Source organism: Wasmannia auropunctata, unplaced genomic scaffold, assembly GCF_000956235.1.
Source record: "Wasmannia auropunctata unplaced genomic scaffold, wasmannia.A_1.0 LD335987.1, whole genome shotgun sequence".
Taxonomy (NCBI): domain Eukaryota; kingdom Metazoa; phylum Arthropoda; class Insecta; order Hymenoptera; family Formicidae; genus Wasmannia; species Wasmannia auropunctata.
Window position 1 is genome coordinate 1,791,883 of NW_012026903.1, and position 15,508 is coordinate 1,807,390.

Below are 15,508 nucleotides of genomic sequence, written 5' to 3' on the forward strand. Positions count from 1 at the left end.
GGGGGTTTAGAAGGAATATCTCGGATGGATCTCCGGCAGGGACTCGATAGGCTTTGGAGATGAGGTGGAAGAGAGAGAGAGAGAGAGAGAGTGAGACGGGAGGAGGGAGGGAAGGGAGGGAAACAGGAGGTTGGGAGCGTATAATGATCGTGATCTCGCCCGGGGGTGAACGTGCTGTCACTCGAAATCTCGATGGTATCGTCTTTAAGCCGTGGAGGACGGTCTCTCTAAATGTCACATCCTGGCGAGAACACGGCTATGATGAACTATGGTGAAGCGGGGAACCGAGTCAATAAGCGCGGTGACATGTCGATGGCGGTGGATGATGAAATGGCGACTAAGACTGGAGCGATAGGAATGGATGTTCAGAGGATGATGTTCGACCCCGACAAATTTCGAAATTTCGCGACGTCACAAATACCTACATCCCGGAGATTGTTGAAAATTCACTTGACAGATTTCCTTCATGTATCTGATATCGAAAGTACGAAAAGTTATTCAATTATTATATGTATATTAAACTTAAGATATATTAAACTTAATGCCCATATCAATGAGCTTAACGAATAATTTTATAATGTAATAAAAATTCTTTTAAATTTAGAAAAAAAAACCAGATTAAAAATTGTTAGATCAGAGATGGCATTTAAGTTAGATCGGGGCGAAACGAACGAGGGGTGTAGCAAGGCGATTATTAGGAATGCTAGGATAAGGGTTGGCGATCATCTAGTTACCTTTTACCTGTAGCTTGGCCGTGTACCTGACCTCGGCGGCGGGGTTCGCGGCGACGCAGGTATAGTCGCCGGAGTGCTCGGCCGCGAGATTCGTTATACTGAGGAGGCTCGAGTAGGGATCCAGTTGGGAGACGTTTGCGACGGATGCCAGATTCGGCGGTAGGGGAAAGGGACTTTGGCCGTCTTTCAGCCAGGATATGGTTAGGGGTGGATCTCCCGCCGCGACCCCGCACACCGTCCGCGTCCGCATCCCCTCGGATAGTCCCTCTTGGAACGTAAATGGCTCAATAATAGGGGGTACTGGAAAAGGTCAAGAGAGAAGAGAGAACCATACGTGAGAGCAAGAAAAAGATGGCACCAAAAAACGCAAGAACCTTGTAATACCAGGTATACGTGTTCTTTTCATATATATATGCATAAATATATATATATAGGTTTATACTGTGAGACGGTATGTGTATATATATATATTTTTCAGTTTTTCTTTTTGCTTCTGTTCCTTCCGCTTCATATAAACAGTGGTACGTCCATGTATATGTAGATATATATATATAGAATATAATATGTATATATATGTAGAATATGTACAATAGAGGCAGTATAGTAACGTAGCAATGTAGAGGAGAGAGAGGGTGGCCCCGCCGCGGACCTGCCCCTGACGCCCTCACACCTTATACACTTAAATTGGCATCGCACACTTGCGCGCAGCATCCGATCCTTTCCAACGTGAGAGCGAGCCTTCATCTTTCCGAAGCTGCCGCGTCGTTTCCTTCAAGATACTCGATGTTGTGCATTTTAATATTTTTAGAAGAGATTTAATATTTTTAAAGTGATTTTCACAAAATTCTTCGTGTCTGTTTCAAACGCTGTGACAAGCATTTACTAAAATTAAAAGGCAGTAAAAACGCGAGAGAGATAATTGTAAACGTCTGGAAAGAGGAAACGCGCGGCGCCGCTCTCGAGAAGTCGAAGCGCAACTTCCCTTCGAGGACGTGTGGGAGAGGTAGAGGCGGGTATCGTGCATAAGGAAGAGTCACGCTAAGCGTGAGCAATCTTTAGTTACAAGTCACCAAGTCTCTACGTTCCTTGGTGACGAGAGAAGTCGGCGGGGTCCCGTCATGGATCGCTTGGAAGCGCATTTCGTCGACAGTTCTAGAGCTTTGATTTCTCCGTACGTGCTGAACGAAACATTCACAAGCGCGTTTCGCTGATCCGAAATCCCGCATCCTCGCGTGCAATCATCAGAACGTAACAATGGCCGTTGACGATAACGACGGGCAACTTCCACGTATAGCATCCATTTTCGAGCCCCGGCCGACGCGATTCGCACGCACGCAACGGGCACACACGCGCACACGCAAAACTCGGGCGGTCAGGCGGTCGTTGGGCAAATTGTAGGGGGCCTAGAGGAGGATTACCATGAACCACAAGCCGCTGCGTGTGCGATACCTCTGCGGCCACATTACGGGCCACGCACGAGTAGTTGCCGTTGTGATCTGGAGATAAACTTTCAATCATCAGTATGCTATTGTACTGGTCCATATTGGTGACAGTGACGCGTTCCGACGGCCCCATAGAGCGTCCGTCCTTGAGCCACGTGATGGACAGCGGCAGATCGCCTCTGGTCACCGAGCACGTCAGGGTGGTGCGTTCGCCGAGATGCAGGTCGCGATCTGCCGTGAACGGGCTAATTTTGGGGGGAACTGGAATAATAACAACGAGACAGCTCGTGAGCGCGCGTTACGACACATAGATACGGCAATCGGTAACATGGCGCGTGTCTCGGGGAGCCTCCTTCCACGCAATTCCTAAAACTTATCTATCACCCCTATAGCTCCGCACAACCTCGTATAATTACTCTTCGTTTCTCGATCGCGGGTTATAGCCCCTTAATTCGTCTTCCCGGCATCGTGGATCGATCCTTTCGTCTCGTTGCGGCGTCCATCGCCAAATCGTCTTCTTCAGTCGGAATATGGTCCACCTGCGACAATTCGTTGACATAGGAAATCGGAAATGAGGCCTTACCGATCACTGCGACGTCCCCGGATCTCCTGGCGCTGTGACCTTGCTTGTTCCTCGCCCAGCAGGTGTACACCCCGGCGTCGCTCTTCTTTTGCACGCTGCTGATCATCAGGGTGCCGTCCGTCAGCACCTTCTGACGCAGATCGTCCGGTAATTCGCGATTCGCTCTCTCCCACTTGATCTCCTCAATCGGATATCCGGCCACCGGGCACTTCAAACGGAGAGTCTCACCCGCGACAGCAGTCACTTTCGGGATCAGGCGTATGTACGGAAGTCCTAGATGGAAAATTTCACATTTATATGTATTTTCCTTAATCCTTCTATTATCAATAGCATCGGTAAACAATTAATTAAATGTTAGAAAATATTCTAATGCGATTTAATCTTTCAATGAAAATATTATTGTATAATATAATGTACTTTTATACAATGTACTTTTCTAGATATTAAAATTTAAATTTGCATCTAACGCTTTAATTCTAACGCTTTAATTCTAGTGCTTTAATTAATGTCACACAATAATTAAATGCTGGTCAGATCCTAATTTCGGGAAAAATATGATCACATTACAGTTTGTACAGCGATGATGATTTATGACCATAAATTAGTGATAAGTCATTAATTATTGATGCGACTACTCGATATCAAAAAGCGAGTGGCGAGGTACATCTCTCTACGGTCAGTTTTGCAGCGGCTACACTGCGTGAAATTAATTATAATTTGTCTCACATTATACACGATGATAATTAGCGGAAGGTACGTACCGTAAACATTCAGTCGCGCAGCATGTGTCACCTTTCCCGCGCGATTTTCGGCGGTGCAGGAATATTCTCCCCCGTCCTCCACCATGACGTGGCTTATATTGACGTGGGATATAACGTCGCCGTGCACCGTCACGTACTGACCAATGACGAATCTTGCGGCAAAAATCAACAAGCTTTCGATTTGAAAAAGCAATTTAGGGATTAATTCGCCGTGCTCGGCGAATTTGCAAAAGATAACTGAATGTTCCGCGCGCGCGTGATACCCATACATTTAAAAGAAAAAAGATACCTATACTTTTCACTTTTTTAACCGTGTAATAACTGTTACATAGCGCAATCATCTTTCTCTCTGTCGCAATAACACCGCGGTCAATGGCATCGGCGAAGCTGCGTAATAAAAGTGCGATAAAACTGAAGATGGCAAAATGATACGTGGACCTTTCATGAGAAAGCGGCTTCGCATTTCTATCTGTTATCGGTCTGACGCCGGGCTAGACAGCTCTCAAATCGGCGCAATCTCGTGAATCTCGGCGAATCCCCGAGCGGTTATCGTTGCGCGTTATCGTTTAGAATTTGTCACGTTCCATCTCGATCGGACGAGAATGAAACTACGGCTGTCGGAAACTCGCGTCCGGTAGCGCGAGCGAAGGGGATATGAGCGATACGCGGAGGGCGGGGGGGAGGGGGGGGGAGTAGAGAAATGCCGGGGTGATAAAACGGGATACGGCGAGGTCCGCAGCGAGATGGTGGATCCTTTACGTCGATCTGTCGTTAAACTCTACACGCGCGGTGGGGCTTGCGCATGTCACTCTTTCCGTGGCAGTATACGCGCCATCCACGCGATAAATATTCCCGTTTCCGCCTGGGATATTACACGCGGAATTGCTTGCACACGCGCACGTATACACGACCACGAACGGCACCGTCAGAAATTATAGTTCAATTACGATAGTGATATAAATGACGTTTAAAGGCGCCTCGCGCAATTTACGGTCCGTTCACCTTTTTATTTTAGGAACGTCGATCCCGATAATTTCGCGCTCCTTGCCTCCTCGAGCTCTACACTGATGACACTAATAATAACGTGTCACATAATAACTAAAGAAAATGGAAAACGTAATGGTATTTGGCATTATAGCCGCTATAACTCAATGCCACAATCACGTACAAATAACATCGATATTTTTCTTTCTTCCTTTCCACTTTCCTCGTTCCCTTCGCAGGACCGTTAGTTACATCCAGTGAATTACGAGATATCAACTCCCGAAAACGCGAAAACGCGCGGAATAACAGGAAAAATGTAGGCTATTTCGGGAGAATTGGGACGAGCTTACCTTCCATTAGTCGGTAAGGGAAAACCGTCCAACGCCCATGATACCTGGGGTGTAGGATTTCCTGCGGCGGAACATTTTAAGGACACGGCGGGCCCTGGCTGGAGAGTTTGCTCGATGAACGAGTACAGAAGCACGGGCGGCGCGTCTGGAACGTTAACGTGTAAGGCGAGCTTAATTACGCGAAGGGGAACAAATTTATGCCGCTAACCGTTATCGTTAATCAAAGTTGCTAGAACACGAAAATACCTGCAGGGAGCGATCGTTTAAAGTAAAAAGAAGAAAAGAGGGAGAGCCATATTTCCGTGATGTGGAATTAATGCAAATTCGATATCGCGGATAAACCAATTCCTCGCTCGCGAAAATTGTTACAAAGCTCAACATTCCCGTGTTTATATCGTGACGCAGTTCAAGCTCGGTGTAAAAATTCAAGTTGGAAAAATTTCCTCCTCATACACATCTGTATTTATTTCCACTATGAAAATGTGGATTACCGATATAATCCACCCGAGTATCGCGACTCGGCGCAATAAAACGCGAGTGCAGCGAAAGAAGGGAGGGAGTTAAAGGGGGAAAAGGTTACGAGCGAACCGGTGGAAAGAAGAAGGCGAGCCGAGGACACGCGGGACATCAGGATCCTGAAAGCCGCCACGCCCCATGCACATTTGCGATGGAATACGAGAGACAATGGGCTCGCCGTCATGGAAGCGCCGCACAGAGATACCCCTCTTTTCTTCGTCGATGTTACACGGAGAAAACAGAACCGATACGCGAGCGGCGAGGCCCGCGAGAGAGCGGGAAATGATTCTGCGATGGATTTTTCGTGCGAAAGCACGAACTCGGGGATCGACCGTGTCGATTTTTACGGCCGCGTCCGTAATTAAAAGCGTCGATTTCGCCGTCATCATTAAAAAAAAGCCTCGCTGTCGCGTCGCGAGGTGAATGCGGATTCGCCGCCCTCGAGAAGCGGAGGAAGAAGATCGGTCTTGTCGTCCAAATGAATGCCCGGATTCCCGGTGCTCCATCGTGTTCGCGAATCCATGTGCAAATTGATGAATCCCCGTCTCTCGATTCCTCCCGGCGCGCCCGCGTCGCAGTCGCGGCTCTTCCGGTCGATGAGATGGAATTTTAAGCGATGATGATAGCGATCGACGTTGGTATTACAATATTCTTGGTAGAAGATGTTCGCCGCTCAACGGAAACTTTTTATCGCATTTTACGTTGATTGTATCTCGCGAATAATTAGTATCCATCGTCATCGCAACGTTTGCCGAAGTGTGCAGTATTGTTGGGCGAAGTGACGATGGTAAAAATATCGACGCGAGATACATTCTCATTTCGCGTATAATTATATTCCAACACAAAATTCTAGTTCCTTTTTTTCGTAACGCGATCAGGATTTTACTGCAGGGGAGTAATTGGAATTATACTTTTATCCTCCTCCGGTGTTCGACATCGTCGCGACTATTTCCGACGGAGCGATATAAAAACGGCAAATTAAAGCACTCGGACGTTAGTCGAATCGGTAAAAACGCGTTCCGCGCGCGCACACACAGACGGCTCCGCTTGAAACACGAGGAATTCATTTTGAGTAATTTGGCAGTTCTGCTCGCTCGAGGAAATGACTTTTCTGCCGCCGCTTCTCTATTCTGCTGCGTTACCATAGAATTCGCGCATTTGCCCCGGCGCTTGAAATTGTAGCGGGCGGAATTTTATATGTATCTCGGGCGATACACGATATTCGTGAGATTCATCTGCATTACTAGTACGAGAAAAGAGAGAGAGAGAGAGAGAGAGAGAGAGAGAGGGAGGGAGGGAGGGAGGGAGAGAGAAACCTTGGTAAAAATTAATTTTCCCATTCGACTCACGTATTTCCGGATAGTAAATCGTTAATAATCAACACATCGATAACAACGACGTTTCGCGCAAATCACTTCCTCCTCCGGCCATCTGAATAGGAAGGTGATCGAATCGATAAAGCTTTCCGCTAATCGCGAGAACACCGGTAACTCGGGCTGGCCAATCGTACGCGGCTACTAGATACGCCAAAGCGGATTTTACGAACGAGAGGTGCTTGAATTTCGCGAAATGCATCTCGCACAATTTGCCAGGTGCTCTCTTCGGCCTCGGAAATGACTCTTTCTCTCTCTCTCTCTCTCTCTCTCTCTTTTTTTACAGCCGCTTGGGTTCCGGGCCGCAGCATTGCGCCGCGCCGGGGCTGCTTTTCTCATCCTCGTCGTCCTCTCGCGCACGGCGAAATTGCATCGGCGATAGCTTTGTCCCGCTTGCTCGCGCGCAACCTAGCGATGTCCTTGCCGTCGGCGCTCGCTCGCTCGCACGCTTGCTCGAATTCTCTTTGACGTAAATTCCGTGCATTACTGACGCTGACGAGCGAGAGACACTAACTTCATTGTTGTTTCAAAGGCCTCTCCTCCCTGCTTGGTCGCCCTGCCGCCAACACTCCCCGAACGACTGGTCTAGATATACAGGGTGTGTCCGGCCACGGTGTGTGGCCCGTTAAACTATGTATTAGCGATAGATTCTTGAACGAGATTTTTAATAGTCCGCGAATACTTTACAAATCCCGTCGCTCTCTCGCAGCGACGCTTTTTAAAATTTTCACCGTCGAATATATTCCGGAAGCAAAAAAAAAATCTCCGCTAAAATGAAGCCGAATAAAAATCTCCGCTAAAGTGCAATCCACTCGGAACTAATTAAATCGTTCTGATGAAGTTTAATTCATGAAAAAGAAAACCTCTTGATATCCTACATTAAATATTTCTGTAATTAGAGTTGTACAGTTTTACAATTGTTACGGAACAAAAACTTGACTTTAAATTCATCGAGGAATCTGTTATTAAGATGTCGTCCAAGATGTGGACTACCCTCTGCGTACCAGAATGAGGTGTTGCGAGAACGATACGAGGGTGGGAGTGCACAGTTGCAAAACGAGGTAAAAGCGCTGTAAAAGAAGATCCCTCTCCACTTCAAAGTGGTGCCTACTCTTCGGCCCGGCAGCCCGGCACGCGGCCGCCGCCTCTTTGCCGAGTAATCGAGTTCTGTGTAATTTGATAGGTAGTATAACGCGGGCTGTCGATCGGTGCGCAGTGTCTTCTCTCTCGCTGGGACACCTTTGACAGCGCCTTTCGAAGATGACACGAGAATGAGAGAAAGAGACACACAGAAATAGAGAGAGACAGAGACGCGGGTCAATATCCTGGCGCAAGGAGATCGAGCCACCGTACTAGACGTCTCCGTTATTATATGGGTTATCTCTGGGGATGATGCTGCACTCACGGTCGGAACGCGCGCTGTTATATTAGTACTTTCTGCGTGAAAACCGTGAGGCACGGAACGATCGTTACGCTGAGCCTTTAATAGCAAATGTATTTAATCGACGAAATGTCTCTCCCACGTGCTCGAGTGGCGCGTCGCTCCCCCCTTCCCCTGTGTCACCAGATAAGGTTAAACTATCCTTATCTTAACGTAACGTTGTTTCTCGCCAAGACAAGCACGGTGCTCTCCCGCGATGCTTGCAATTTAGTTAAAACCCTTAATGCCCGAATGTAGCTTCTGGGAATTCTGTCGGATACGTTACAGAAATTTTCTAATTATTTCGTGTTTCACTATTTTCGACATTTTTCTACTAACACATATCGTATTTGTTCTGAAATTCGAGCTTATGCAATTTTCTCGAGTATGTGTGATTCGTAACAGGAAGATGGATACCGAGGAAAGTATTTACATACCGCCCAGTTGAAGTTCCGCCGATGCCTGAGCCGTATCGCCTTCCGACCGTCTCACAATGCACTGATACATGCCGCGGTCTTCCCTTCCGATTCCGTTGAGCTTCAGTAATTCCGATTGCCTTCCTGTCCCTGGAAGTTGCCGGCCGTCCTTGTACCATGTGATAAAGTGCGGTCCAGCCTGCGGATGCGTGCCGACCTCGCATCTGAACTCGGCGTTGCCCCCTAAGTGAACACTGAGCAACGGAGGCGTCACTTCCACGTGAAGAGGCGCTGTCACAATTAACCTGGAGTTGTAACAAGGACATTAATAATTATTAAAAATTTAATTTATGATAGCGTTATGGAATGGCGCGTGATGTAGCGATTAAAGTAAAATGATGTAATTAAAACGCGCGAAAAATTAATAAACGTATTTTATATAATGCAATAGAGAGAAAAAGAGAGAAAGTTTTTAGTAACTTATTTTATAATTTTCAATCTCTATTACCTTATCTCAGCGCTCGCCTCGCCGCCAGGATTGGAAGCGGAGCAGCGATATACACCGCTGTCCTCTAACGTTACCGCCTCGATGGCTAGCACAGAACCAAGAAGTCTGGTTCTGGGCCCGGAGAGTACCAACATTGGCTCTGCTCCTGTTTGCGCGAACCACCTGCAAGCGAAAGCATCGAAAATGCTTTCAATTTAATAACGTCCATAAACGTCCATAAACGTCCATAAACGTTACTACGCTTCTTAGGAACTCACTTGGCTTGCAAATATTAATTTTCAAAATATTATATGGATATAACTATAAATTAAATTAAATATATATATAGATTAAATGCTTTAAAATATATAAGAAAATAATTGAGAAAATCTATCTCATTTTAAATTAAAGAAAAATTATAAATTACCATTTACAAAGATTGTAAATATACGCAAATGTGTGGAACGGAGGCAGATTGGAAAGATTTAAGGTGTCACCTCGAACGTCGCTTATATCGCAATACGATTTTTATTTATTTTATTTTTATTATTGTATATACTCATTGATCGCGCATATAATATTCTATCGCGTTTGCTTGTAACAGTCGCGAAGTTCGTCGCATAATCGATTTTCAGCGAAATCGTTGCAACGCGATGGGGGTTCAAGTATTCGATGACAGCGTATAGACTGGCACAATCTCCAAATAGCCTGTGCCTTGCTCTCCTCACTCTCGCGTTCTCTCCTCACACTTTGCCGGTGCCCCCCTTCTGTCTCTCGCATTCTGCTCTCGTTGACGAATAATTTTTCATCGAAAGGCAAAGCAGTTGGCGCGGCAAAGAGACGACGAGAGAGAGAAAGAGAGAGAGACACGAAAGGGGAGAGCGGTTCAATTTCGTTGGCTTTTCGGATACGTCGACCTAGAAACGACATCCAGCAGCGTTTATCTCTAGGATCCTCTCTCTATAGAGTTACTGACAGTTCCCGACGGCACGTTTGGACTTTGGATCGTACAAGGGACATTCAAGGAGCTTTCTCCCGTCTTTAGCATTCATAACCTAAAGAATTTCGAGCTGTGTGAAGCCCCCTTATTACTGAAAATCCATTAACAACCACTCGGTTAGTGGATTTTCAGTAGTGAGGAGCCAACTTCATACAGCTAGAATTTCGTTCGATGTTTAAATCGGAATCATAAATTTAATTTAACGATACTGCGCGAATCTTGTGAAAAATTTTTGTAAAGAACTATGCAGACGATACGAGAAATTTTCCAATGCTTAGGAAAAAGCTTGTCGTATTATTTCTAAGAATACTCGACAAGTTGCAGAATACAATGTTTTTTAATATTTTAAATAAAATTACAAAAATGTGCATGAAATATTTAACCGTCTCTATAAAATAATACTTGAGATAGTAAGAATAAGTAAACAAAATGTAATGTAAAATAATAATTAAAGCAATAAAATATAACAAAATAAAAACTGATAATGCAACAATTTCTTTAAAGAATTCTATTTGCAAAATTCAGAAACGAAACATCTTTGTTAGATTTAAATGGATATTATACTTTCTTCATGATTTAGATTTAAATGGCTATTACATTCTCCTTACATTCTTAATATGCTATTTGTGATATTTTACCAATGTTCGACAGTAAACTGAAATCAGCATGATTTGAATGTCCGTGTAAAAGATTCAGTTGGAAAGTTGGCCGATCGGGCCCGGATCGCCCGAGTCGTTAGAAGACGAAGGAGTTCAGAAGCACGGTGGGGTACGGCGTGTCGTAAAAGTACTTAAAAGTTGCGCGTGTCCATGGGAATTCAATAAATTCCCGCGGAGTTCCGGGAGAAAGAGACGAGAATCCTTATCCGTGCGATTTGTCCCGGGCGCTTTCGAATCGATCGGCCGCGCCGCACGCGGCCCGTTTATTCGCGCGATATATCGAACGCCGGGATGTATCGGCGTCGCATAAATCTCGTGACAAATTTACGGCGCGCGCGGTCGCTCGTATATGCGCGCATATAAATTCGCATAATGCATTCCTCGCGAGGGAGGTGGGGTTCGTGAACGCGCGGGTCTTAATAACGCGGTAGTATTTCACGGAGCGCGGAATCGCCGCAGCGCGGCGATAGTCATACACGCGTGTCGGTCCCCCGCCGCGAGACAATCGACCCACCCTGTCAGGGACGACCTGGACGATTTGAAATGTATTACACGAATTTTTCATAGAAGAGCTACGAAACGGCCGAGGTCCGGCCCTGCGCCCGGCCATGTCGCGATATTGCCAATAAATTTTCATTCCGCCGAGCATTTGCCGGGCTACATCCGTGGTCTCCGCGAAAAAGAAAAGAGCGGACACGGAGAGGAAAGTGTCTTTCATTCCGCGCTATCCGGAATGCAGATTGCTTTAACCTCTCTCCCGTCCCATTTCTCTTAGAAAAGATTTTCTCTCTCCGCTGAGTTCTCTCTCACGCGGCGGGGAGAGGGAACGGAGAGAGTCCTTTTTATTAAACTTCTGATTATGTGCTCCGAGATTTTGGGATGCGTCGGGAAAGCCATTCCTGTAACTTCTTTATCAGTTCCTCCGTTTATTCCGACTGCCTTTCTCCCGTACAGCTCTATTGTGGCACGAACGGCACAAACTGATGCCGCTTACGCGACAAATGCGCAAATATTTCTCGCAGAATCGAGAGATATGTGGCGTCGCGTTATGTATCGGATGTAGCGACTTGTCGCGTGCGTCGGGAACGCAGGCAGGTAAAAGACCGTTTGTCAAATTCTCCGCTCTGCAAGGTAGCAAAAGATAAAGTACGACGTTCGATTGTAGCCGTGGTGAAGAAGCGGGAAAGCGCCCGCTCGGTGGAAAACGCCGAGTCGCGAACCGGCGAGAGAGAGAATCTCTCTCTTCTCGAGTCGAGGCGACATGGAGAGCTTCCGATTGTGCCACCCTCTCGCGAGGCTTCACGATCGAGTGCTCCCACTTTTTCCCGATCAAAATCGCGCTCTCTCCTCTTTCTCCTCCTCCTCCTCTTCCTTCTCCTTTTCCTCCTCTCTTGCTTCATCTCTTTCGAGCACTTTAGTCCTCATCTTTGCCCTTTTTCCTCCTCCATTTTTCGCCGAGCATCATCAGTCCTCTTCCCCTCGAATCTCATTCGTTCCGACGGGGAGGGAAGGAGGATTAAAGGAAAGGATTGACGTCCTTGTGCAGCCGCCCTCCTTTCCATACCGTCTCCGGAGGAGACGCAAAATGCCTCAAAGCAGTCGTCGCGTATGAAACGATAGGCTCGTGCAGCGCGTTTGCTCGTCCCTCGAGTGTCGATTTCCGGCGCATAAAGGCACTCGCGTTCGTCTTTGTGTCACCCGGGTGCGAGATATTCGAAAGACGACGATCTCCGGCAAGTGGACGGCGAAGTGCCTTTTTCCTTTCTTTCTCTCTACAGCAGTAGAGCAGCAGTAGAGCAGCAGCAGCAGCAGCAGTTGCGGCAGCAGCAACGAATAAATCCATTCTCAGTGCGCGCGGGTAACGAGGGGCGATCTCTCGCTTCGCTTTTCCGCGAGATTACTCTGTAATGGGAAAAGCTGCGGAGAAACGCGCGAGGTGCCGTTTTTCTCTTACTACGCGCCGGTTATACGAGACTCTCTACGACGATGGACATTATTTAAAACGACAGTGATTCCGTACAGCGGTATAATACCACGACATATTTCCTGCTTCTACCTCTCGTTTAATATATTTCTTATAAAATGAGTAGATAATGGTTCTTTATTATTGCGACGGTATAAATGTACGCGAATGAAGGGCTTTTCTAATATTTTTGAAAGGTACAGAAAAGTGAAATTATGTCACGCGTGTCACTTACGTACATACGTTTCAACTTTTTTTAAATGTTAAGTTAGGGGTGCGTTGCTATTTTCTGATTCGGTATTTCATATTATTCGCGTGAAACTAACGTTTTACCTATTTCGTGTAAATGCAGACATGCATTTTACCTGAGCTTCCACATACCGGACATAATATTTCAACCTCTCTACACATCTCAACAGAGAATTCATCATTAATCATTCATCGTCGTGGAAGAAGTTACATAGTACCATCTGTTACGAAAAAATTTATCTCATTCTATAAACGATTTAAATCGCGTCAAATTTCAAAATTTTGTTGAAAATTTAATATGGCGCATATTTCGATATTACGTATTTTAATATATATTTTGCATATGCGTGTAAATATGTCGCAAATTTGATATTATGCACGTATTTTATAACATATATTTTATATATATTTAAATATATTGTATATTTTATATATATGCGTGTTATCGTATTCTCATTCCTTAAATTTAAATATTTTTTGTATTAAATCCACTTTAAATGATCCGTAATTCGCGTCAGATTTCAGAATTCTTGCGTATAATTATATACTGTGCACATATATTGCATACAATTATATACATATACGTCGCGTATTTTGATATCACATACCTGTATGTATTTTAATATTTTGTACTGTACTGTAGGTATTTTAATATTTTATATGTTTTGTATATATTTAAATATTTTGTATACATTCAATTCTGCAAACGGTCTTCGTATTAAATCCACTTTAGACAATATATAATTCGCTTCACATTTTAGGGGATAGAGCTCTATTTATCATTTTACATGCCATGTAGTACGATAAATATTTGAAGGATCAGAATGCGTATATAAAATATACATGAAAATACACGCGTACATTACAAAATACACGGCATACAGAATTAATGGCATATAGAATTAATGGCATATAGAATAAATGGAATTCTATTCTGAAATCTGATCCGAATTATAATATACATTATATTTATATATCGCCAAAAGTGAGCTTTATATGTGGTTCATAAAAATACGCAAATACATTTTTATCCTGAATTCTAATACAAATTATAAATCGTTTTACAAATGCATATGTGTGTGCGTGTATCATGCATTTTATATATTCTATTTATTATTAAGATTATATGGCATATATATAACGTAATGCTCGAATAGGCGAATAAAGACTAAAAATCCCTCTGAAATATCCAATAAATAACATAAAATTACAAATATTCCATCTTGAATTCTGATACAAATTACGGATCGTTTTATAAATGCGTGTTGTGTGTGTGTGTATATATCTACGTATTATTAAGATGTAGTACAATAAGTAAATGAAACTACAAATTCTATTAAAATGCATTCAATATAGGTACATAAAATTATAATTACATTAATGTAAATTTAATAAATACAATACTAAACATTAATGAATATTTTTCTTCTGAATTTTGATACAAATTATATAGGTTATAATACAAATGCGCTCGCATGTGTCCATGTATGCGTATACGTGTCCTATTTTTATTATTACAATTGTAATATGCGACGTGTACTTGCCACACAATGAGCTCAGTAACGAATTTGATATTAGAGAAACTATCGTATTATATTCATCGGCATTTAAAAATCGAAAGCGAACTTCTTGTAAACACGCACGTCGAAAAGTGTGTCACGCCGATTGTTTGTTTACGTCTCGCATTTCGGCCGCGCGCTTCTAGGAATCACCGCGCCTCGAGTTGATTCCTGGAATGGGCCGGCCCCCCCTCTCTCTCTCCAACTCCCTCGCCGTCGCGCCCGAGCCGCCCGAGTGCCCCACCACTTACCCCGAGTCGGCCCGAGTCAGTCCCTAAATTTGCGTCTTCGCGCGCGGATGTAAATAGATTACTTACGGTATGAAATAAGATGTATTCACGGCATTGCACGGCGCACACGATAGACGACCAATTGAACGTGCCCTCTTAAAGTATCTCGCGCTCGGATGCAAAAAACGAATCTCGTTGAAAGAGTGTGCTGGAAATTCGCAATACTCCGTAATACGGAGTTCGCGCATGCCGCGTCGTTTCTTGGGAAAAAAAAACCGGAGTTCCGTGATCGGGGAAGAGAGCATCGAGCATCGTAATCGGCCATCGAGCCTTACTCGATTATTCGAAATCGGGCGTTACGGGGGAGGAAGGCGCAATCCGCGTTGTATTACTTCAACATTTCGCGAACGGTGGCCGTCCTTGGGGACAGTCGTGAGAACCCCTATGCCTCGGTGGGCCGCACATAAGATGGCGTCGCGCCGGCTCCCGTATACGAACGTCGCGTCGGTCGTCGGACGCGAAAAAACTTTCGCGATTAGTGTCGACGTGTCGGCGCGTCGAGAACGAATTCGCGTATGGCTTGCATTGGTCCGATACGGAAATCGTAAGAGTGCGCTGGAAATTCGCAGTGCTCCATAATACGGAGTCCGTGCCTGCCGCGTCGCTTCCTGAAAATGCGGAGTCCCCTTCGGGCGAAGAGAGCATCGATCATCGTAATCGGCCGTCGATTCTTGCGAAGACACTCGATTCGTAATCGCCAATTGGCGCTGCGGAGGAAGGCG

The 15,508-nt window shown here is 45.0% G+C and overlaps 1 protein-coding gene across 1 annotated transcript in view; it reads right to left on the minus strand.

Annotated features, from left to right (window-relative positions):
- The window catches only part of LOC105454240 (Down syndrome cell adhesion molecule-like protein Dscam2), an 89,211-nt gene that overhangs the window by 12,557 nt on the left and 61,146 nt on the right, over positions 1-15,508 (minus strand). Inside the window, exons 6-11 of the mRNA XM_011696747.1 lie at positions 9,088-9,249; positions 8,601-8,884; positions 4,855-4,999; positions 3,521-3,672; positions 2,760-3,032; positions 735-1,034 (exon numbers count right to left, since the gene is read on the minus strand). Coding sequence (XP_011695049.1) covers positions 735-1,034; positions 2,760-3,032; positions 3,521-3,672; positions 4,855-4,999; positions 8,601-8,884; positions 9,088-9,249 — 1,316 coding nt within the window. The remainder of the gene's footprint in view (positions 1-734; positions 1,035-2,759; positions 3,033-3,520; positions 3,673-4,854; positions 5,000-8,600; positions 8,885-9,087; positions 9,250-15,508) is intronic.